The sequence below is a fragment of the Ciconia boyciana genome, chromosome 5 (assembly GCF_034638445.1).
Source record: "Ciconia boyciana chromosome 5, ASM3463844v1, whole genome shotgun sequence".
NCBI lineage: Eukaryota > Metazoa > Chordata > Aves > Ciconiiformes > Ciconiidae > Ciconia > Ciconia boyciana.
The window spans coordinates 50,013,705-50,039,282 of NC_132938.1; the positions used below are offsets into that span (position 1 = coordinate 50,013,705).

Sequence of the window (25,578 nt, forward strand, 5' to 3'; positions counted from 1 at the left end):
GTGTTAAAAATTACATGTCCAAAGCTCATAATTTGTGTACGTAACTTACTGCAGAACATTTGGATTTCAAACATATTAGTGTAGCTTGAAACACATCTTAGACACTTTTTCCCTTACAGGCTAATGCACTTAACAGCTGCAACAGTTATCCTGCTAATAGAATACAAAAAGGCAACAATGGTGAGCGGTTTGCCATCTGCCCAGTTTTTAGCTAGATATTTTGCTACTTTCAAAGACTTAAAGAAACCACAGCATTCACTTTAATATATGTGAAGTACACCATGTAAATCACTGTTTTCATAAGCACAACATTTTACCAAACAGGAAATGAAGCAAAATGTAAATTAAATCTATAACTACAAAGAGACATATTTTCACAGCTGCTCATTTGAGATCATTTTAAACCTTTCAAATTCAGAAATTGTCAAAGCTATAATTCATTAAAAGATCACTTTCACATACTATATCGTGGCACTCTATTGTTTTTAGACAGATGGGAAACACTGACATTACTGGCTTGTTTATCACTTTGCATTTCTCATTGTTTAATACTAGCTTAGATTCTCTAAAACATACATTAATACTTGCATAGTGAATTAAATATTAACTAAAATCCTTCTGCTATAAACAACTGCAACTCTGTGCTGAGAAAATATGAGAACAGACACTTTTTCATTAGGTAGTACCTGGAAAAAGAGACCCAAAGCATTATGACTCCTGACAATAATAAATTAAAGTAATATATGCACTATAATAAAAAAAGGAGAGACAAGTCTCAGGTGCAACAAAGAAGAATTCCACTCATTAATCTGCTCCAGGTAAGTGAACTGTCTGTCAAGAAATAACTCTCCAGTTATGTTTCAAATCAGAACAATACCTGCAACACTTAAAAGAAAATTTCAATGCAAGGTAATAGTAAAATTATTCAGTCTGACACCATTTCAAGGTGCTCAAGGACTCCCCTTCCTATAAATGCAGACCAATTTAACACTAAGTAGTTTCCACTGGTCCCTTGACAGATATTACAAGTGTAGCATATATTCTCTATTTTAACAACCCAGCTACCAGAGAAGATAAAAAGGTTGTCATTAATGCACATCTCAACATGTACATTTACACCAAAATGCTCAAAGCAGCTACAGAACACTGTATTCCTGACCACATGAAAATATGCCTAAAGATTTTAAATTGAGAAATGAACACAAAAAAGCAGTTACCTTTACCTGGAAATGGTCCTGCCTCAACGACTCCCTCTTTGGTGCTGTCAAAGCCATGAGATGTTATTTTGGTTTCAGAAAGTCCAAGTCCAACTGGTAACGAACGTTTCAAGTCCTTTGAAATATTTGAATAAAAATGCAAAGTTAATGTTTAAAAAAAGATAAAAGTGACTCAAGAGTATTATAATGCAATTTCAGCAGCTCTCAGACAGGCAATTCTGCCTTTAGCCTGGATTGTCTCCGCTGGTGTCAAAAGCATTCTACTGCGATGCACAAATAAGACATCAATGAATGAGAAACACTCCAATTTATTCTACTTATTGTAGAATAAGTATGAATAAGTGTAGAATTATAGAATATTAGAATTATAGAATATAAGTGTAGAAAATTTTTTTTATATTGATGAACAACTAGAATGCCATCTCTTAGAGCAGCAGTTACCAAGATTGTATCCCACAACATTATGTTATGTGGTTTGAAGCTGGTCCAAACAACCATATCAGTTTAATAATGTTTCCAGTTAAAAACTGACAGGGGTACAGAATGATCGAAGACTAAGAGCAGACAACATTTTACAAACCAAAAATGTGGAAGCAACCATCATAATGTTAAAGATTAAAAAAAATTATTTCACTCTAAGCAAGAAATAGCTTTAACATTCACAACATCCTTAATTTCTACAAATAGCACATGAAATCTCTTTAATATTTGACATAGGAGAAACAGCCAGAAAGGCATTACTTCAACAACTTCCTTCTGAGCACCTACTCTACATCACAAGTGCTCACAGCACAAAGTTGCCATTTAATTGTTTGCTTTTGAAACTCATTGATTTAAAATTGCCTGGAATCACTTTAACTTTTGAGAGCTAGATGAACTACTACAACCAACTTTCAGGCAACTGAAGTCTTTATAGAAACCCAATGCAGGCCTATTACTGAACTATTAACTCATACACCATAATTCACATACCATCCTACTGCCCATTTTTGCTATCTTACCCACCTCTACAAAGAGCTCCCAGAGGTTTCCTGGACTATATTTCCAGCCATCTGACTGAAGTTTAAGCCTCTGGTGTTATGGAATATTTAGTGCTTTAAAAAACATTCAGGTATTCAAAGCAATTTAAAACCACTAATTTGTAAAAGTAAAAAGTGAGCAAAAAGCTACTCAAAGTGAAAGCAAAAAGGTGAAATACACTTGCAAAAAATTAAGCATCAAGAAATTGGAGAACTGGCAGTTTCTGGAGTCAGGAACTCTTTTGCATCCCCTCTGCTTCCATACAGAGGCAAAAAAGATTAAAAAGTATAGAGGAGCAATAGTGAAATTTGCAGAGAAAAACTATACATAGCTTTAAGATGTCAGTGCCTGGGCACGTGCAGTAACTATTTATGATACATGCAATGCTTCTAATTACAAAGAAAACGCAACCTTTAAAATCCAATCTATGTTTGACATATTACTGTAGTCACTCAATCCACAAACCAGAAGCAAGCTAGTGCATAAGAATGATACTGCCTAGAGGCTCAGAATGTCAAAAAGTGGCTTTGGATCATGTCCCCACAGATTTAGTTAGTTGTTTTTAGCTTAAGACAAACTCCTGGGAAGAAGAACAAAGGGAGAGCTACAAACATATGAATTCCAGCAGAACAGAAATCTTGTTGACATCGAAAACCCAGGATGTTATTGCAATCAGAGTAACCAATTCCTATAGCCACACTTTCACTCACACGAACTGGCTATTTAATAACCGATTATGCTATATTTGTGTATCTGAAGCATTATAAAAAAAGGAAAAATAAACAGCATGAACTACAAATAGTAGTCACATGCAGAACCTGACCTCACAAATTAAGCATATCACAACGTTGGATACATACTGTTTTCAGTCTTCAGAACTGACTTAACACTGGTGCTTCCATTTAAGTACTCGCAGTTGGTGGTATGCTGGAAAGCCTTTGCTTCAACTTAGTTTAGCTAATAGACAGAGTCCATTTAACTCAAAATGTAGCAAGTCACTAGGAGCTGAAAAAGCAGAGAGACTTGAAAAAGGATAACCAGATTGCAAAGGAGGAGATGCACTGATTTAACAAAAACGACATGGCATCAATTTTTTTTTTTTCTGAAGGCACCTGGGCACGTTGTATAGTTTTCAGAAATATCTAAATCTGTAGCCAAAGAAACGTAGACAGCTAACCTGCTTAAGCATGTTCGCAATAGGAATCTAAGCAATCATCTGTATTTAAGGTTAAAATGCAGAGCATCTGCTTTGTAAAGACAGAAGTTTAGATATAAACTTAAGCAATTGTACTACTACTGTACATTCAACTTAATTCTAATTTGAAGCTAAACATAGGCTGAACAAACTACAGAGTTAAATAAATCAGAATATTACAATACATCCTTCTCTTAAATAAAAACCTGATATTTGGATCATGAAAATTATTAAGATCTACAATTGTGTATATATACACATCAGGGTTTTTTACATAAATATATACACATATGCATGTATATGGACACAAACACATCTTTGTTCGAAGAGTTCTACACTTTTTTCATTGGCAAAAAGGCAAAGTTCAGTGTAAAGAACTGCATTCAAATCTGTTTTTAAACACCTATATTAACCAGTTGAAATATACCCTGCTGAAGAAAGATATCCTCGCATCTGAATTTAAAAGAAAGATTTACCATTTGTTGATTTATACATGACCAGAATTGTCATCAAAAAGTCGGTGATCAATACACTACCTTTTTGTTGTTTATAAACATGCAAGTTACTGTTCAGTGGAGACATGCTTCTGCATGTAAACTTCAATTTTTAACATGTCATTCTTGCAACTGATAGTGCTTGCCTTTTTTTTCCCCCACAAATGCAGATAAACAAAAAAGCTACCTGAAAATCTGTAATCATTCTGACAAAGCAATTTATCCCTTCAATAATTTACAGAGAAGGATAATTTAGAAACAGCCTTAGAATAAGAAAAGACATGCAACAAAAGTTCACATTTAAGAGAAGGCATAAGAGTACTTAAGGAGATTTTAGAGGGGTAAGAAGGAAATGTAAATAGCTTTCTTTTTTGTTCCCACCAAATGTAGGTTTGCTGTTATAACGTGGGAAGCGAGGACAGATTCCCCTACTACAAGGTGATTATACTTTGACTACATTTTGCTCTTCTAGCTAAGAGAAAGGTTTTGACCATCAGAAGATCTGCTTTCAAACTCTAAGTGATTTCCCCCCTTCTTTGTACAAGGGAAATCAAGTCTTTAGAATTAATCAAAATTTGTTGATACATTTCAAAACTACAAATCTGTTAAGGGATCATGACCACAAGAAAAAAGCTTCATTCATAATTTTCAACTATATGAGGCTGAAAACCATTGCATGTTTATGCAATTATCATCTAGGAGAAGTATTTTAGTATTGTAACTTCACTGAGACCCAGAGCTAGAGGTATAAAAACCCTAAACTCAGAAGATTCCCAATAAGTCAAAAGGCTGGATTACCTATCCCATTCTCAGCCATTTAGCATGCTAAAGGCTCAAAGAAGCAAAAGCATGAAATACAGGTACACAGAACAGCTGCACTAGCTTAATTTGGTCTAGTCAAGGCAGTGGAAACCTATATTGTATAGAGCATTTAAACTACTTTAACCCTTTGTTAAAATCCCATTTTAATTAGTTCAAATCACCAATTTAAACTAAACATATTTTAATAAGGCTAGCCTTATTTATGCAACTAACAAAGATATTAATCAGTTTATTATACAGATCATCTAGAAGAACCAGTATGAATTTTTGATATATCAGTCCTGTCGAGACAGCAGACACAGCAAAGAAGTCACTCAGAATTCATGTTCATGAAGGAATGTTGGCTGAATTACAAGGCTATTTCCAAAAAGATACTTCCTATCCATGCTCTCCATAATAATCTAAAATGAAGAGGGGGAAGATACCAAACTGTACTGTTTCTCCACCAGCAGAAATTGCCTTAGCAGAAACTTACTAGAGGCCCACTTACTTAGTTGAGGCCCACTTACTTAGTCAAGACTAAGAGGCAAGCAAGCAAACAACATTGTATTAATTTCTTAGTTATGTCAGTCCATTATGAATGCATGACTAAGCATTATCTTCTGCTTAGTACCAATAGTAAGTTTAAAAGATATGGTTTTACTTGCTTTTACTACTATTAATAAAGGTATTTTAAAAACCCCACATCACTAGCTAGTTCAAAGAGTCCATTAAAAGTGAAATAACTAAACTGGGATCAATCATATGCTCATTTATGTTTTAATGATGCACAGCATTTTAAATAAAACTACTCAAGTTACCTTTAGGAAAAATTTGCAACACATCTCATTGTAAAGTTCACAGTTTAAAGATAACATTTTGTTTCATGGGACTTGTAATGTAGATAGACATAACATCTTATCCAGTAAGATAACTAGCTCTAAACTTTAACTTTTTACCCTAATTCATGTGCAAGTGGAGCTCCTTGTACGTATTCAGCATTTTCTTCTTCTCTTTGTCCTATTTTATCACTCAGCTCCTATTTTTCATGAATTAAGCCACTAGATCCTCACATCAATATAAGTTCAAGCATAAAAATAAATGGGAGGAGAGCTGAAGGCTTTAATTATGCTGAAGTGGCAAACAACATGGACTGACACATTTCTTCTATTCTCCAACGCATTGCTCTTCACTCAGAAGACCCTTTCTTCTATTACATCCCTTTTGACTTACCTAATGCCATACCACAATCCAGTTTTAAATTAGTGTCCCTTCTACTCTCATCACTAACATTCACATTTTTGGTTTTTAAGACTGTATGAAGCAGACCACTTGGCAACAAAAAGACTGGTCTTTTTTGTTTCATCTCCTAAAAACAGTTTTCTAGAACTGACACACAGAAATATATTTTAAATCAGTCTACATTAATTAAAATATAATTGCCCATGGTAAAAATCTAAGTATGCCAGTCAACATCACAAAACCTAAGAGATGAACTCAGATGTTTCAGGTAGAATGTGAGTGACAAGGCTGGCATTTTTTCCAGAAGGCAAAAGACAAAAAAGAATTGACCTTATCTATTTGTGCAGTCTTGCAATAAAATTACAGAACAAGATACTGAACACATGCACTCAGATTCATCAGATCCCAGAGCTTATTTTGTAATTCTAATAAGATGAATCGAAGACTCACAACAAAGTTAATTTATCTTTTGCAGCCTAAAGTTTATTACTGTTATTACATACATGTTTAATAATGGCTTTGTCCCTGTAAGAGTACAAAGAGCCAGGAGAAGAGAGTCTATACTGAAAATGAAAGAAAATAACAAACAATTTCAGAGACTCAGACTGACAATAACTTCATATAGATTTTGTACAACAGTTTAAACATAACAAATAGCTTACAGCTGCCTGAATACCTTTACAGGCAGACCAAACAGTTTTTTGATTAATTTAATTTATTCCTATGCAGCTTTCACACTATATGGCATGTTATGGAATTAGGAATAATATACTTCCTCACTCCTTCCCACAGTCCTCAGCTCCCAATCCCCTCAGTGACATTAAAACACCACTATTCTAATCACATAATTATAATAGCATGGGAGGAAAACCATGTTCTAGAAGTCAGGGATAAGTGAAATAAACAAGTGAAGAATAGAACCAGGAAGACTTTTTTTTTTGCTGAGTTCTCTTGTACAAAGTAGTAAGAAAAACATGTTTGATTAGGAAATGCCGAAGTCCTCTGTTATTAAGACAGACTAACAAGCATGCAAACATTGGCAAACGGTTCTATACACCAAGTTTTTAAATCTTAAGTGAGTTCCAACAGAGCTTGGAGAGCTGAAAAGCACTGGGTCAAGCTTTTTCATAATAAAGGACATTAGACATTTCATCCAATGACAACTGAAGCTACAGGCTTTTTTTAGTTAAAAAAAGTTTCCATCCATCATATGGGCAGGACAAAACTTGTCAGAATTCCACAGGCGTCTCTTATTATTACAAAGAAGACAGAATTAGAATGTAGCAGCATATTTCTGAATGAGACTTTACAGTTAGGCATACTTATTTAAGTAACCTTATAAATACGCTTTTGATTCTCTTTCTTAAATGTAAGGAACCAAGAAGATTCATCAAGTATTGCTATATCACATTCCCACAAGACTGAAACTAATGTGCTTCCTTCTAAATGACATTATGGCAATCTATGCCGCTGTCTGATGTTATGCACAACTAATGGCATTCTTATTCAAAGAAGGAGCAACCCTACTTGCCATTTCCAGGTAGATACATTTGCACTGCATTGCCTTGCAAAATGAAATACTTCTCATGCTTGACTACATACAAATAACTGCATTTGGTGGAAAATAAATGTGCGTTTTCAGCCTGAGCAGCTTATGGATGAGGTCTGATGGAAGTGCTAAATAGAACTTGAGTCTAGAGGAAAGTTTAGTTTTGTAATTAAAGAACCCTGAAGAAAAGGTTGTACAACTACCTCTTTACTCAGTCTATCAGAAACATACAATCAAAGCTGCTCAAGTGTTTGTCGCAAAATAGCTGTACAAGACCAAATAAAAAATACAGGATAAATTATGTTTTATTGTTTACATCTGAATTATACAACATCTAGATGAACGGCTCCCTGATCATAACGATAAGAAAACAAGAAACTAAAATAACCTTGCTCCCCAGCTTCCCAAGAAGGTGTAATTGAAATCAGTATATTGGAGTTTGAGTGCTCTAAACTCTACTGTGGTCACATACTCTTACCGAGCACTGTGGTTAACAGTACAACTTAAAGTGCCCTTTTCTTAAGCGACCTCCTAAAAATCAGTAGTTGGCTTGTCATTTCCATAAGTCGATAGAAAAAAAGACCCCTGAAAACTTGGCACAGAAATTTTGTAGTGCAATGCATATTGCTTTAGGTTAAAAATAAAATTACCTGGCAAGGATAAAAAGAAAAAGCATAGCATTAAGCATTTGAAATAACAAACACAAAGCAAGATGAATAGAAGCTAAATATTAGAATTTGAGACTAACAGATTTGTAAACAGACCTAGATGTTAATTCCAAGAAGTTTGTTTTCTTTGTTTTGTTTATAAGAAGCCCCGATTATCACATATTCTGAGTTTAGGTCACACATGCAGGTGTTAACTTGTATAAGACAGTTCAAAAAAATATTTGAAGTGCACTTCATCTTCATTGATCTCAGAATAAGCATCGTGAAAATAATTACAGCAGCAAACACAACTATGCTTGCATAGTATAAATTTTCTGCAACTTGACTAAATATTTGACCCATTTTTGTGGAAGTGGAAGTTTCAAAATATAGTTAACTCCAAGCCAGCAAAATAATTAGCATGCCAGCAAAAACCTACTTCACGTTTTATATGTGGCCATAGACAAAAACTACCTTAACATTTCAACTTTCCATAGAAAATGGTGATTATATTTTGACTGAACAAGAGTTCTGACCCAGTCAATGAGAGTGCAAGTTCCATTTACTGTAACTAATAAATACGCATTGGATGCACTACACTGAAGCAGCAATTATTACGTAAGGAAATGGTAACTTAGCCAGCAGTCAAGACACAGCACCATCAAGGTCATCAGGCTTAAAACCAGTAAATCTGTTTCTCTACTTCCAGGTGAACCCAAATGCATTACCACTTGAAGGTGTTTTTTGTTGCCCTGCCCCCCCCCCCCCGCCATAGGTACATCTTTATAAAAATTTAGTTTTAACTTTATTTCATTAAACATAGTGCTAATTTTCTACATTACATTACTGGTAGATCTTAGTTGAACAACAAATCTTAAGAAACATAAGCCTTCCCTCATTGGAGTGCAATTCATAAAAAAAATCATGGCCGATTCAGCAGAAGTAGAAAAAGTGCCCAGTAATAAGTGCAGTATTTTTTAGTAAGAGCTCTATATGGATGCATTTCCATCTCATGAAGTTTTATACTTTTTTTGCAGCCATGCTCACTATGTAGCTATCCTGCAATCATAGTCAAATTGTCTCAGATGTTGTTTTCAGGATGTATTTTATTTTTTAACATTTTAAATACATACTTAAATAACATTTTTATTTATAATGATAATATAATAAATATATGTTTAAAACAATACTTTAATATATATATTTAAATGGCTGTTTTCCTGTTCTAGGAATAAAATTGCTGGATTAAAGATCAGCATCCTCAAGGCTTAGAGTCAATAATTAGAAATGTATACACTTGATTGTGCATTACAGAGTACCCAATACTTTACACTATTTAACATTCAGAAAAAAATTGCCACTACTAATATACCTTTCATACAAAAAAGCTATTGCAATGTGCAGTATCTGCTTTGGTTTTTTAGTCAACTTTAACAATAATTTATCAGCTTTGAAGGAGTTTTTCCAATAAAGCTAAAACCAGAAGACAAAATTAGGCAGATGTTTATTCTACCAATATTCAGGATGTGTATGTAATTTGTTTTTAAACTTATGAAGGTTCCCCCCTCTAATCAGCATTTTAGTAGGACAGAATAAAATGTTGAAGTCCTGCACAGTATTTCTTTTAGAAATAACCCTGCACTGCAAGTCAGCATGGAACTGTTAAAGCTTAGAGATTTCCTTGAAATCTAAGTCTCAACAGGTATCAGATAAATGGGGATAATTAACTAGGCTTCATATTTCCAACAGAAAAGCAAAATAAAAGTACAGAAAACCAACCCCAAATTCCATAAACTACATCTTGGCACCCTCTGCTGGGCAGCCAAACACAACAAGAACCAGTAGTAAACTCTCTCAAGGTTAAGAGAAAGAACTCAAATTGCATACAGATGATTATGGAAGTGTAACTTTTTTCAACATACAACAAATAAGATGGATTCTGATACATCTCATCTATATAGCATACAGCAATACACTAGCATTTTTTCAGTTTCAACACAAGAAGTGTTACTTCTCTCCTGTTTACAGCTTCAAATCAGAACATGACTTCCTACTTTTAGGCATGTTGCCTCCAAACTTAATACCCCTTAGAAGTAGCTTGACTCGAACAATTTGATACTTCTTCATAAAAATTTAGGATTTGGTAGCCTGAGTTCACAGGACCTGTTAAGTCTCATACTTTAAAAACGTTTGTTGTCCTGTTTTATGAATAAGATTGTTGGATTAAAAATCAGTATCCTCAATGATCAGAGACAAGAATGTAGACACATATACATTGTGCATTACAGAACACCCAATTCTTTACACTATTTCATGTTCAGAAATATTTGCCACTACTAACATGCCTTTTATACAAAAAAGATTATTGCAATGTGCAACCACATTCTGTTACGTCAACTTTAACAATAATTTATGAGCTTCAAAGGAGTTTTTCCATTAAAGCTCTAGAAAACTATGTCAAGTGAAGTCTGCTATGCATTGCATTGTACCTTCAGCATTTCTGATAATGGTACCTTGTTAGACAGCAAGGAAAATTCTTACCCTGTTAAAGCTGTGCTCGTGAGAATCTTCCAGCTGTCCATTGCTAGTCACAGGAATTTCTGCTGCTGAATTTTTGGGAGACTCTTGAGCCATTGTACCCTCCTAAGAAGAAACAGGTTAGTATTTGTCTTAAATTTCTAATGAGTGATCTATATTAAAATATTTGATTGGTTTCATAACAGTTGATTTTATTTCAAACTCCTATTGGTAATATTCTGATATACTAGGTCTGTATACATTAATTTAATCACATACCCAAATCACATTAATATGCTAGCACAGCTCAGACAGAAGTAATTTAAAGCTTCAAGATGTAAGAGAAAAGAAACACTAAAATTTAACTCATTGATATGGGGGGGTGGGGGGTGTCAGACACAGATGAGACATGTGGGGCCAGAGAAATCCTTTCTATGCACCTTGACCCTTAGAGTAGTTTACCTATCTCAAACTACAAAAAAGGTGAGCTTGGAAAAAAAAAAATTTGTACTAGCTAATGATAAGCAAGAAATATTAGAGAAGTGCAATGAGTTTAATCATGTGTTACAAAAAGAAAAGTAATTATTCCAAACTTTACATTAGTTTAACTTGCTTCTTATTTTATCATAACATAGTGCCACCTTCTGACTAAACTGTTGGTATGCAACTCTCATTCAGTCAACAGCAGTAAATCTAAAGTGAAATGCAGAAACAAGAACTTAAAAGCACCAATGCAACTCAAGAACCAAAGATAGTTTCAAAATGCAGCTGCGCTATGAACAGGAGCAGCAGCTGTGAAACCACTGCTTTCAAGAATGACCTAAGGTATAACCTAGAAGAGACATTCCCAGAAGAAATGCACACCGTTTACAAGCACCTGAAGAGTGAAGGGCACCCTAACACTCTCCAAAACGAAGAGAAACTGACCATTTCAAGCCCTTTCAAAAAGCTACCCCTAAACACTGTGAGACAGCTTCATTAGTCAACTACAGTGTACAAGAACAGTAGAAAAGTCAACACACAACGGAAGCAGTGTTTGTTCAATTACTTACATAAAAGATGTCTCAAGTATTCAAACCAGCCTGTGCACCTGTGCAAGACTGGCAAGACATGGTACACCATCAACAGGTAGTTGAGAATAGGTGCTTTCTTCCCTCAAAGCTCCTAAATCATCAAACTGAACCAGTTCTTTTCAGTCAAAGGGTCAGGAAGAGGCCCAGTCTGAGATCAGGCTGAAGTACCAGCAGCTTCTCCAACCACACGTGAAGCTTTTACACGATATCCATGTAACACAAAGATTTTACTGGTACTTACTCAGGAGCACCTGCATCATTCCTAATTGGCAACATCTTCTGTCATACCCCATTGCTAATATTTCCCCCATTTTCACCTATCACCACTTCGTTTACATTAGTAAGCTTGATTTCCTCACTAAGCTCCGAGGCCTCCCAAGCTTTTTTTCTAACTAGTCACTGTCTGTGGGCTCCAATAAACATGCTCCTCTAACTCCAGATCACTTTCAAAGCTATGTTACCATAACTTCTTCCAAAGACTGTAAATTACTGAGACTCCACTTCTGTTGGTCTTTTGAAGCAGAGCTCACTACTCAAACTTTGTTTGGTATCTACAAAATCTGATTTACATTTCTGAAAGTCTAATAAGCTTCTTCAATTAGCAGCATAAAACACCACCATCACAAAAAAAAAAAGAAAGGAGACTGAAGTCCATCAAGTTCTGAGTAAATGTTGCCTTTTACCCATACAGAGAAGAGAAAGAAAAAGACCAGGGACAAGCCACTAAGAACCATACATATGAACTACAATCCATGGATGCACACCATAAAATACCACCTGAGGTGACACATTTTCCCCTTTTGAGGATCAACACTTTCTCTACAACTAGCTTAGCAAAACTGAATTGAAAGCTACTCTTTCAAAAATAGTGCTTTATGAAACACTTTCCTAAAATGAGAAGCTAAACGTTTAGGCACAGCTTTTGAAAAAAATTCCAAATACCCAGAGAACAGATTTCAAATCATTTAAGTAAAAGTCAGTGTGCTATAAATTCAAGAAAAAGTGACTTTATAACACACTAACTTACCCCATCAGTCTCTCTCATTTAGGACCTAGAAAGTGCCTTCTTTCAGCACTGCGAAGGAATAACTCGCATGCCGTATATTCCTGCTGGCTTAGCATACCAAATTCTCAATATAGTTCAGTCTTCACCCACAACTAGAACACAGAACAGCTGGTTTTTGGTTCATTCATCATACAACAGAACAAACTCAAAATTCATAGCTTTTAAGTAAATGAAAATATTGAAGCACACCAAAAGGTCAATGTTTATTTTATGAGTACTTTTAACACAATAATTTGTTTCATTTCATAGAATATAGAATATCTCAAGTTGCAAGCAACCCATAAAGATCGAGTCCAACTCCCTGTTCCTTGCAGGGAGCTGCTACACAACACCATTAGATCAAATGTTCTAGTTACCTGCCATATTAGATTTTAATTTAGGAAATCTGTCCAATAGCTCAAGCTTCTTAAGCTTGCTCTAAATCTCACATCTGCCTAAACTCTAAGACTGCTACGAACTATACTTCTACTTGACACAGTAAAGTGAGGTATTTTTCAAAATGCTTGGCCTGTCACAGCTACCTGCGCAACACTGAAACATTAGTATAGTCTAGTGTAGCTATTTTTGTTCTTCTTTCTGCAAATTGTCAGAAAACACAGTGTCGGGGAAGTCCTGTACCGTCAGGGGATACACTTTGTTTGGCAGGGATCACAAACAAAATTGCATCTCCAAATTTAATTAAAGGCAAAACAAATACTTGGCTTGGGTGCTTTTCATCAAGAATCTCAAATCATTTTGCTAATATTGTACATTGATACATGTTTATGCATTTATTCAGACATATACACACTCACACATATGCATACATGTCTCTAATAAATACAAACATTAGAAAACAAAAAATCATCAGCTTCTCTAGACAACTTATGAAATCTAAAAAGGCCTAGAAGCAATTCACAGGTTTTTTTAGGTGTTTCTACTTGAGGCAAATCTATGCATCAACTCCAGAGAAAGCAAATAATTACTTGCTAACTTCAGTTTCATGTTATGTCTGAACTAAAACACCATTGTCCATTGCTGAAAGGAGGATGTTTCACTACTCCCCTTTTCCAGTCCCTACTGTGAGCCACACAGTGTCCCAACCACAACACATGCCTGCCACTCACCTGACTGCACAGTAAAGAGATTCATCTCACTAGCCTGACAATAGACCTTTTCACCAGGTTAATTTTCCACAGTTTCAGTGAGTTGAATCAGTTTGCAATGAGGTCAGACAAGCACCAAAGACAGGAAGTGAGTAGCTGAAAAAGGGAAGTGGGATAAACTGCTAATTTGGCTCAGCCATAACAAGAAATCACCACCTGCATTTTAGTAAACAGTCTAAGCCAGCACTGCTCCCAAGAACAGCAAGTCTTTGCCTTTTTTTTTTTTTTCCCCTTTACCCCTAACTCTTCCCCCCATCAACTTCCCCTATTCCCCCACCTCTTCCCTGGGCCAGAACAATGTATTTGTACAGCAAACAAGATTGTGGAAACACCGCAGGTTAAAAGAAGGTGACCTATGCCCAAAAAGGGGATGGGTAATTTTTCCACTCAAATCAGTTCGTCACACAGCTCCAACGCTTGTACCTAACAAAACAGAGGAGGCAATAATGCAATAAAACACTCCTAAGAATGAAGGACTGCTCTCGGCCACAGCACCAGCTTACTTCAACAGTGCAGTATCTCAAAATACTTTAACTGTAGACTACTGCCAAAACCAGTGGCCATTTCTCTTTACCTCTGAATGCATGTTCCTGCAACCTCACACAATCTTAGTAAGCTTACTGATCTGAGAGAAAACTGAATCACCAAATCACAACAGTATTTCTGTTAAAACAGTGAGTATGATTGCTGAATGAAGTGTCCCTTTGGCAAGTGCAGCCCACAGCTGATTTAAACTAAGTATATAAAGAAACTGCATCCTGAGAAGAAAATTTAGCACATGTAGGAAGAGTCTAAAGTAAATATAAGAAGTTCCTAAATTTGCATTGATGTATTAGGCATGAATGAAATAAGCACTATGGAAAAATCATGACGTTTGAGCTGGATATTTTATATAGAAAAATATACTAATCCTTCAGTAACTTTTTTCTTAGCACATCTCTGTCTGCAAATACCAGATTTGGAGATACACTACATATCTATGGAATCACTATTCTGTTTTTATAAGAAGTTTAAAAATAATTCACTGGTACTGAAACTCTAATAGTGATAAAGTCCGCATCATCTTTTTTTCTTTCTCACTCTAGAGCAGCCAGGGAAACATTTACTCTTTATCTTTCTGAAACAGCCCTCCAAACACTTCTGATTGGCTAAATATAATGGAGAACCTTAGGAATTTGTTCATTATTTTAAAAAGTCACAGACTTCTCCACAATGAAGGTGCAAGCTGTATCTGCTACCAAGAAAAAAGATTCACCACTCCAGCAGCAGACAGAATGCCTTGTTATAGTGAGGTTACGCAGACTGCTGCCTTTTAACTACCAGCCCTTTCTTCCTGCAGCACCTACACATTTCAGACTCTACCCCACCTAAATCTATTCAGCTTACAAAACAAATACTGCAGCACAGCAAAAAAAGGTTGAAGTAATCCTTTGTTATGAATTAATTGGATTGTTCTTCATAGTGTCTCAAAACCAAACCCACCCATTCAAGATAATATGCATGAGCTCATATCCCCATACTAACTTCACTGTGCTGTGTATATAATTTTTGGCAGTCTGAAACCGTTGCTGGGATTGGTTGATTTTACACTAATATAACTATCACCCAATCACCTCAAAGTCAGACTGGACCTCTTCTGCAGCTGGGTGAGATTCATCAAGTGTTGTGGATTCATTGCTGTGTTCTGACATACCTGAAAATAAAATAGGTTTGGCATGCATTAATTGATGTGAAAGGAGCTGGATGTTGCACCTTACAGAAATCTAAGTAGGCTTTCAGAAAACATTTCTTTTACAAGTTCTGCTAAAGCAAAGAGAAACCTCTCTCTTTTGATGATGACCAGGTCTTTAACAATCCAAAATCTAACCAAGACTAGGAATATAGTCTAACATAAGCTCCCATTGCCAGAGCAACTTTTCCCGCGCAGACGGCTAAGCTTGCAACATAAAACCCAGGAAGTCACACAAGGTTCTTCAGCTGGTATTTACTGTCACCTGCAACAATACACTGACTGTATCCTACCACTGCAGTGTTCACAATTTTGTTAAGACATGAGATTTATCCAAATGTTGCAAGTTTATATTGATCCTAAGCCACTGGAACCTAGTAAGCAGTTCAGTCTGTTATGCCCAACTAGAAATAGAATCCCTTTCACTTTATTCTCAAAAAAAATCTCACCTACAGAGGCAAAGAAAGTCAATAACACTGAGTACAGGCGCAAGAAATCAACTCTGTGAGTGGAGTGATCATGAAAGTTAAGTTACATGCCTAATATAGCTTAAATAAGGAAAGTTTCTAAATTTGATTTCAAATAGCTGGTAACTACAGGTGACACTGCAATTCACTCAGCTGTTTGAGAGGAGGAGACAACCAATCATTAAAAATTAAACACAGTCTGTCAGTATTGAGTATAATCACACATGACTTCAGTTCATTAAGTCTTGCACCATTTTATATGTGTTCAGCCACATACCAGATTAAGAAAAATTATAAAGAGATCACTATTTATATTTATATTGTATTTCAATTTCCCAAGCTATAAAACATTTTAATTAAAGCAAATAATTAATAAGGTAAGCATCTCGCATGACAAGGGAAATAAAATAAGGACACAAAGGCTGAGAAACTGAACCATCTAGATCATATTACACTGGATAACCTAGTACTTTACTTTGGAAAACCAAACACGTAAAATTAGAAATTTTCTCCAGAAAAAACAATTCATTCAGGGCTATCACTGAATGAAGCTGGATTTTTCTCTGACCAATACAAAATTCTTTTCAAAGTAATTAGTATAACTTCCTTATATATCTTTCTTAATTTTCTAGAAGTCTTTTGAATATGAAAGACCGTACAGCAGAAGTGCTGCTTTCCCACACAGTCCTGTCCAAACTGCTTGTGGTTGAAAACAACCTCCATGCTTAACAGCTTATTTCTGAGTAGATAAAAAAATGTCCATTATGGCCTAGAAGAGTAAGTGTGATTTCTTTGCTCTGCTGGTTAAACAAGAAGCTAAATTCATCTTGTAGTGCAGTCTTGGTTAAGACAATCTGTACCTCAGTTTTACCACATTAGTGATCCTGGAGTTATGTTTGTACCTCACATACAAACTTACATACCATGGTAATGCTGTTTAAAACTATTAAATGCTATAAGCAGCAAAAGTATTTTCTTGATAACCTTAAGAACTCTTAATAACCTAATCTAGAGGCATGAACCATCTCACAAACCCATGTAGAAGACACTGCGTCAAGACAAATAATTCCTTTTTTCAAATCCAAATTAATTCACCATTTGTGTTACAACCTTCCCCCCCCAGTTTTTGTATAGTATTCTTTTCCTGCAAGCAGTATCAATACTTTCAACACAGCTCTGCAGGATCACACTGACCAACTTTAAAACGTGAGAAGGGGAAAACTGTAGATTAAAGGTGGCTTTTGTAAAAAGTTGAACTGTACATTCTAGTTTAACTACAGAATTCCCTGATGACTGCTTCTATAGCAAAAAAATGGGAATGTAAACATCAAATGCTGGATGTAAGGACAAAAACTTTCTACATGTTTTCAAAGATTCAGAACTTAAGATGTTCATGTGAAGTTGTGGCAAACATGGCATCTACATACATATATTACTTATATTTAAGGTTTCATTACAGAAATGCATATAGACTTTTGTATCTCAGTAGTTACTGATTCTCTTGCAGGTGTCAGAGAAAGGGCCATTCTTATAAGAGCTTGCTAACCTTCAGTACAGTATGAATTCTGCATTATCGATTATTTTTCCACTAAAGCAGCCATGACTAAGAACATGCTAGGTGACTGTTCAGTGTACCAGGACATTCATAACCATCAGCTGCAATTACAACTCAGAGATGTTCTACTTGGGAAAAAAAAAATGCCCGATCCATATTCTGACATGAATTTCAGCCCGAAACCCTGACCTCATCACTCCTGCCCTTCTGGATTTTAATTTTTTTTCCTACTAGACCAATTCTGCAAATCCATACAAATACTGCACCAGAGTAGAACTGAGGAGACAGAATAGACCGAGAATCTTCCCCCCTATGGCAAAGCCACCTTAAATGCATATCAGATTACAAACTCAGTCATTTTAAGTTCTGCTCACCATAAATAAAACCACATAATTTTTAAGTTCTGGGGATTTATATATCATTTCTTCAACTGGCAAAGTAAAAAGCAAAGCAAAGCAAAAACTTACAAACAACATACTAAGCTTCCTCTAGGATGAAGACTTCAGAGACATTTAACCACTTATAATTAGTGGTTATAAGACCACACTTACAGACTTTTCATAAAAAAAGACAAATTCATATTTGCTTATTCATGCAAATATGAGTTAAACATCATCAACAATAAATTCATTCTGAAGAAGGGGTTTATTCTTAACATAGTTACATTACTTGAGTAAATTACTTATGGTCTCAGAAATGAGGACCATGGGATTCTCAACAATTACATCTCCTTTTCTAAGCAGGATGCACGGGCTCCTTCACTTGAGTTTTTCCCTTAAATTAATTGCCAATAAGGTAAAAACAAGATAGCTTCTCTCCAAATAAAGTTTATCACACACTTTTATTGTTGTCTTACTACTCCACTGCACAGATAAGAAATAAAAGTTTTTGTAACACTGCAGAACATGCAAGTGCTGGTGGAAAATAATGATTTAACGCATATTTTCTTAATTTGAATTTCTAACTAAGAACACTATCACTAATTCTTGTCAAGATCAATTGCTTTTTAAAAATAATTTAAAGAACTGTATTAAACACTTCCTGCTGCAATCACATCATAGTTTCGTCTTTATGCTCTTGAATTACCTGGCTGCTCCACTTGCAAGATCTAATTATACTTGAAAGTTACAAGACATGATGGAGGTAAGGACTGGAGAATAGGGCTGCCACTAACTTCCACGCTCCCTACTCTAGGTCAGCCTGCCCCTAAGCGCTTTAACACTCTGCTCGTCTCCAGATTAGCTAAGGCATGGGCTCCCATTATGGTTTCAATGTCTACCAAAACAGAAAAAAGCAGCTGATCAAGATATTGCCTCAGCTTCCAATTTTTCCAATCTAAAGTTCTCCTGTATTACTTATTCCTCACATTTTAACTGTGTGTGTACATACATATATACATAAACATATATACAATTCAGACAGCCGTTTAGTTTTGGAGTTGCGCTTATCAAGCCTTCTCCAGCCCTGCAAAAGAACCCTTCCGTTATCTTTTCTAGAGAATCAACACTTCGATAACAAAGCCACTGACCACGAGTGCTAACTCCTTGTTACCAGTTCCACCAAGCACAAAAAGCGCACGTTAGACACTGAAACTACATCCAGTTCCGGGATGCAAGACGAAAGGCTATGAGGGGGTTTCAGTTAAAAAGGATAGATCAGAGATGTACTATAAGCAACACTAGAAGAGTTGCTTATAGTTTGTAAACAATACCAGATGCAACACCTGCTTGTCACACAACACCACAGTGTTTCCATGTTTTAAGAATAGTAAGCCAGCTGCAAAAGACAAATTGGAACACTTAAAACAATAATTGTCAGGGTGTGGAATAAGTCCCACGGGCATGAAATTGATGCAGCATCTAGAGTTTTCTTTCTCCACCATCAGGTTTCCTTTCCCACTTGTAACACCCAGCTCCTACCAAGCTCAGGCTCTGCCCGCCTTCTTCGGGTGCCCACCACCCCCAGGAGCTGGGCCCCCGCCGTGAACCCCGCAGACAGGCAAAGCACCCCAACCAGCACCGCACTCCCGACCCCCACGGCAAGGGCACCCGCCCAGCCGCCGGCACCTGGGGCGGCGGGCAGGACGAAGCGGGCGCTGATGAGCGGGGCAGCCCCAGGTGGGCCCCGCTAGGGGCTGCGGGCTCCCCCCACGCCGCCGACAGGCCCAGCCGCTCGCTGCCCGCACCCACGGGCTGCCGGGGAGGCCGGAGAAGCGGAGGCCGCTCCCGCGGTGCGACACGTAGGACAGGACGGGACGGAAGGGGAGGTGAGGTGCGGCCCTCCCCGCCCCGCTGCAGCGACCACCGCGCCGGGCTGGGCCGGGTCCGACCCGAACCCAGGGCCCAGCGGCCTGCCCCGGCCTTACCCTGCCCCGTCCCTCACCTGCCGGCGGCGCTGCTGCTGCCCCGGAGGCGTCGTGCTGAGGGGGGAGGGAGGACGGGACAGAGGGAGGGGGGGGGGGGAAGGAGGAAGCCGGGCGGGGCGGCACCGGTGCTCCCTGTCCAGCTTTATTTTCTTCCTTCTCCGGTACCACCAGGAGCCGGAAGCGCTTGGCCGGAAAGGCGGCTGACGGCGGCCTCGCCGGGGAGGCGCGGCGGGCAGCGGCCTCTCTAGGCTGCGGCGCGCGTGTCTATGGTCCCTGCCCGGCCGATCCGTAGCCATAGCAACCAGAGCCGGGGCCGCCGCTCCTCACCCGCCGCCGGCGACGCCCGCCCCGCCCCGTCCTGCCGTGCCCTGCCCGCCCTGCGCTGCCGTGCCCTGCCCTGCCCTGCCCTACCCTGCCCGCTCCTCCTCTCCTGCCGGCGCTTGTATTTTGCTACCGCCCGGCGGAGGCCTCTGGAAGGGCGGCCCGGCTCGGGGGGCACCGAGGGGGTGCCCAGAGGCGAGGAGGCGGCGGCGAGGGGCTCCTCACCCGCCTCCGCTGGCGGCGCGGGGGGAGGCGGCGGCTCCTCTCAGGGGAGGCCAGGGAAGGGGGCCCGGGTGGGTACACTGGTCACTGCGGTGCTGGCGGCCGTGTCCGGCCCGCTGCGTGTGTGCGGGCAGGCTCTCCCCTCGTCAGGCCTGAGGTGCGGTTCTGGGCCTGCTGCTCAGCGCTGGCGGCGGCCCCGGGCTGTGGAGCCCGCTCTCCAGCCAGGGCGGTCGCAGCATTAAGCTTTGCGGCGGTGGCGTGCGTGTGCGGCAGCTGTAATGGGGAGGCTGCTCCAGCCTCTGCCAAGTGCCATGCCTGTGAGATCAGAGCGCGGTCTGGAAAACCGGCCTCATGGAAGGCGCCCGGAGCCGAAAGCGGCAGAGCAGGAGCGTGGCAGCATGCGTGTGGATGTGCGCGCCTGCAAGCCGTGCTCGGTACCATGGCAGAGGCTTCGGGAAGTCCTCTGCCCGAACCCGTAGTGAGGAGGAAAAAAAGCATATCTATTGAGGAAAAAATTGACATCATAAGTGCTGTGGAAAGTGGCAAGAAAAAGGCAGACATCGCAGCCAAGTACGGCATAAAGAAGAATTCCCTGTCTTCAATTATGAAGAATAAAGAAAAAGTTTTGGAAGCCTTTGAGTCTTTACGATTTGATCCTAAAAGAAAAAGACTAAGGACTGCTTTCTATACCGACCTGGAGGAGGCATTGATGAAGTGGTACAGAATTGCTCAGTGCTTGAATGTGCCGGTAAATGGTCCTATGTTGCGCCTCAAGGCTAACGATTTTGCCCAGAAGCTTGGACATAGTGATTTTAAATGCAGTAATGGCTGGCTCGATCGTTTCAAGTCAAGGTATGGTTTAGTTTTCAGAGCTCAGCCTGTAGAAGCAGTTGCTACTACTACAGTGGATGCTCCAACTCTTTGGTACCAAAATGTTCTTCCTTATTATTTAAATGATTATCAGCCAAAAAACGTGTTTTATATAAAGGAGACTGGATTGCTGTATCAGATGTTGCCACATAATACATTTGCATTTAAAGGGGAAACTTGTTCTGTAGGTAAACTAAGCAAAGAGAGAATAACCGTAGTGGTGGGTACAAATATGGATGGCTCTGAGAAACTTCCTTTGCTTGTTATAGGAAAAAACAAAAGTCCATGCTGTTTCAAAGATGTGAAGTCGCTACCTGTGACTTACAAAGCAAATGATATGGCGTGGATGACTGCCGATGTGTTTGAACAGTGGATGCATAAACTTGATGACAGATTTCAAGGACAGCAGCGACGAGTAGTTATTCTTGTTGATTCTCTCCCAGCTCACACAGAAGTAAAGAACCTGAAGTCTGTCAAATTAGTGTTCTGTCCTCCAGACTCTTCTTCATGTATAGCTATGAAACAAGGGGCTATCAGAAGTCTGAAGGTTAAATACAGGTGCTGTCTTATCAAGAGATTTGTTGACTGCGTAGAAGGTAATAAAGAGTTTATGCTCACTCTTCTTGATGCAATTGAGATGTTGCACCTGTGCTGGAGGAAAGTAACACCAGAGACTATTGTAAAAAGTTACAATGAAGCAGGATTCAAATTAGAAACCAAGGAAAATGGTAATGACACAGAGGTTGAAAGTGATTTTGATTTGATTGCACATGCACAGGCAGCTGGAGTAGAGTTTCCAGAACGTTTGTCTTTGGAGGAATATGCAGCTCTAGATGATGGCTTGCTAACTTGCGAAATCCCCACAAATAATGAAAGGATGTATGCCAAAGAAAGCACATCAGATAAAGCTGGGACATTTGTTGGTGATGAAGATGAGGATGAAGGTGATCGATTTCAGGGAGCTGAACAGCCTTTACCATCAAAAAATGAGGCTTTGAGTGCTTTAGATACCCTTCGAAAATTTCTCAGAAGTCAAGACACAAATGATTCTCTTCACGATTCACTAGCTGACCTGGAGAATTTTATTCAACATGTAGCATGTAAATAAATATTTTAGCAAAGTGTGAAAGCATGTTATTGAAAAAAAGGAATTATGCAAGTAACCAAAAATAGGCAGTTTAATAACAAGTGTTGCCGCAATGTTGTCTAGTGTGTCTTGCTCAGGTGCCTAGATGTACGCAATGAAAGGACTTTGAAATTATGAAAAAGGGCTGTGAACTGAAGTTTTCTACAAAATCAGGAGGAAAGAACACAAAATTTGGGGTGGAGAGAGGAAATAAGTTGAACCTTTAAAATTATAACTGTAGTAAGTACAGCAGAGGCAAAAGCAATTCTCTGAGCAGTTCGGTGCACTCAGGATGAACTGGTGCCCACTTGGAATTCTTTCTTCAGGAAGAGATGAGCACTTCTTCACATCGATAATTTCACCGGTGTCTTTGGTATCATTGACAGTGGAACAGTAAATACCTGTGAGCTTGGTGCTTTTGATACTTAAACAAAAAATGGAATAGCACAGAAAATACATGCTTAAGTTCTGAGAACTAAGGGGTTTGCAAAATAAATTTTTTTTGTCCTTGTTCAAGAATTCTGGCCATAGTTTGTTCTTGTAGCAGATGATGAACAGCAGAAAGTTAGCAGCTTTGGATGTATTGTTCTTAAAGCTGCTCATGTGTGGATACACATGAATGGCATAATCATTTATCCGAGAGTCAAAAGGCAAACAAGCCTTTACTTGGTCTTTGAAGAGGTCAAAAAGGAAGGTCATTCTCTCCCTTTCAGCCTTTTTGGTATTTGGATTTGATGTAGGTCCTTCTGTGCAACTCCATGTTTTTCTACAGTAAATACAGAAAAAAAATCAGCTTATGCAGTATCTGCACTCAAAACCTTCTGAACTCTTGTTTTATTTACTATACTTGAAGGCTTTGCTGCAGGAGTCAATGCACCAATGCAGTGTACTATTACAGGTGCCGTTAACAGGTGTGCTGTTCGCATGAAAGCAGTGTGAAGTTGAGCACATCACAGTACATTTACACATCTTCAAGTATGGGGTTCAAGCAGTGTAATCATACCAGAGCCAAAAATCTCAATTTGTTTGAGACATATTGTTTGTGACTTTTTTCAAAACCTGTTCTAAATATTTTCCATATCTACCAATTTTAATATTTTCAAAAGTTAGAGATAATAATTTTTCTATTTTAGAGGAAGAATAAAATATTTTATGGAAGCCCTTTAGGAAACCTGTGTAATAAAGAATCTGTTACGGTGCCTGTAATTAAACCACGAGAAACAATCTCTTGCTTACTTGAATCTTCAGTTTTCAAGACATAGTTTGGCTAAAGCTTTGTTTACTGTTCTTGCTGGTGGAGGACAGTTTATCCATTTCTAAAAGTGTTTCAGAAAATGTATCAAATTGTTGGAAGACAGTGCAAATATTGGGGGGGGGGGGTGTGAGAAAATGCCTATGGCTAAACTGTATGAATGTTTTACTAGAAGCCCTACAAAAAAACCCCACAAACTTCTGGTTTCTTATTATGCAGTATCTGATGTCAACTCCATCCAAAGAATATTCTGATGAAATGAGAAATTTCTGTTGAAATTCCCATAAATAAAGTCCCACACGGAGATTTATAGATTCTGTGAAAGAGGTGCCCCTCTGTATTATCTCTGTTAACTATGCATTTTGTTAAAATGCGAAGTCTTTTAAATTCGGAAGCTGTGTCAAATAAATCAACACATTTTGCTTGCTTAAATACTTTAGAACAAGCTTATGAAAAGTACTTTTTATTTTGGTTAAGCTTATTTGAAGTTCGTATAAATCCCACAGAGCCCTATGGATAGTTTTCTTATAGTAATCTTTTGATTTAAAATCCGTGGTTTTCTTTGCAATAGCTTCTCCTGCTAAAGGCAAGTTTAGGGAAAAGCTTCTATTATCCATATAGTAAATCTGTATATTCTTTAAAATTCAACTCCATGTGGACGTCATCGGCCCAGGATCCAGTAAGGAGACTCTCTGTTTCCTTCTAAGAGAATTCTGAGTGTGAAGTGTTGGATCTGAGTGAGAAAGGCCTGTGTAAGTAAGCAGCAAATCTTGGTTAAACAAGGGTTCGATCTACAAGAAGTGTAGTCTTTGCCAGATGAGGCTTAGAAAATCAGGAGATAGGAAATAACATTGTTAGCTGATGACAAAGGAAGTAAATTACTGAGTGCTGTCATACTCCTTCATGAAAACAACAGGAAGGATTTACTAATTTGGCCTAGACTTTGAAGGTGAATTGTGGAACTTGCTTTAAAAAACATACAGCCCATTGAAATCCCCTATCTTTAGAGAATATATGACTTTTTCCTAGCCTCCTAGTTCATTCTGAGAAGCCAAGCTAAAATGCACTCACTGAAACTATTTTTTTAGGTCAGACGCTTTATATTCTAACACTATAGCTTTCAAAATTATTTAGGAGCACGAATATTTATTTTCACTTGGATTTTGGTCACATTTGTAGTCGAACAGAGAAGGTGAAATCCAGTTTGAAGCTTGTTGCTATTTCAGGTGTTTGTTCATGGGGAAGTGCAGACTCCTCAGCTCTGAAGTGCTAGCAGTGAAAAAGGAAGTGGTACGCTATGTAAATGTTAGTCATTTCAGCCTGTGTGCACAGTTTGGGCTAGAGATTTTTTTACATTGTCTAGGTAGACCACCAGGACACTGGCTTTTTATGTCTGGGGTGGTATCTCTTGGAGGGAGAGGAAGAATATTGCTTTAGACTGCACCATATTTAAAAATAAGAACCTTTTCTATAAAAGGCAGATTACTAAGGCTGTCATTTGCTTTAATACTTCAGATATGAATTTGGAGAACTATGTGCTTTTTCCTGTACGCTTTTCTGCTTTATGCTGTAGTTAGATAATAATTATGTGCTTTGGCATCAAAATCAGTGAGGTCACTTTAAGTAACCCAAAGCTACTTCTAGAAGTGTGAACTGAAAAGATGAAGTTTTAAGAACATAAGTAACTTCCAAACAAGGCCAAAAT

The 25,578-nt window shown here is 38.2% G+C and overlaps 2 protein-coding genes across 9 annotated transcripts in view; one reads left to right on the forward strand and one right to left on the reverse strand.

Moving 5' to 3' along the window:
* Positions 1-20,851, reverse strand: part of ARFIP1 (ARF interacting protein 1) — a 46,088-nt gene extending 25,237 nt beyond the window's left edge. For 3 of the 8 annotated variants that reach the window (XM_072861781.1, XM_072861779.1, XM_072861777.1), the window contains exons 1-4: positions 20,100-20,323; positions 15,580-15,659; positions 10,707-10,808; positions 1,224-1,332 (exon numbers count right to left, since the gene is read on the reverse strand). In XM_072861781.1, the coding sequence (XP_072717882.1) occupies positions 1,224-1,332; positions 10,707-10,808; positions 15,580-15,657 (289 nt within the window). In that variant the 5' untranslated portion in view covers positions 15,658-15,659; positions 20,100-20,323. Of the gene's footprint in view, positions 1-1,217; positions 1,333-10,706; positions 10,809-15,579; positions 15,688-20,099; positions 20,324-20,628 lie in introns of those variants that run through there. The other 5 variants (XM_072861776.1, XM_072861778.1, XM_072861782.1 and 2 more) reach the window with 5 other exon arrangements.
* On the forward strand, positions 20,407-23,692 carry TIGD4 (tigger transposable element derived 4). The gene has a single exon (XM_072861773.1). It carries the CDS (start codon positions 21,065-21,067, stop codon positions 22,601-22,603), a length of 1,539 nt encoding a protein of 512 aa, XP_072717874.1. The 5' UTR covers positions 20,407-21,064; the 3' UTR covers positions 22,604-23,692.
* Positions 23,693-25,578: the final 1,886 nt, after the last annotated feature.

What these genes read in the sequence shown, in the direction of transcription:
- TIGD4 (XM_072861773.1), top strand. Translation starts at nt 21,065, where the DNA reads ATGGCAGAGGCTTCGGGAAGTCCTCTGCCCGAACCCGTAGTGAGGAGG.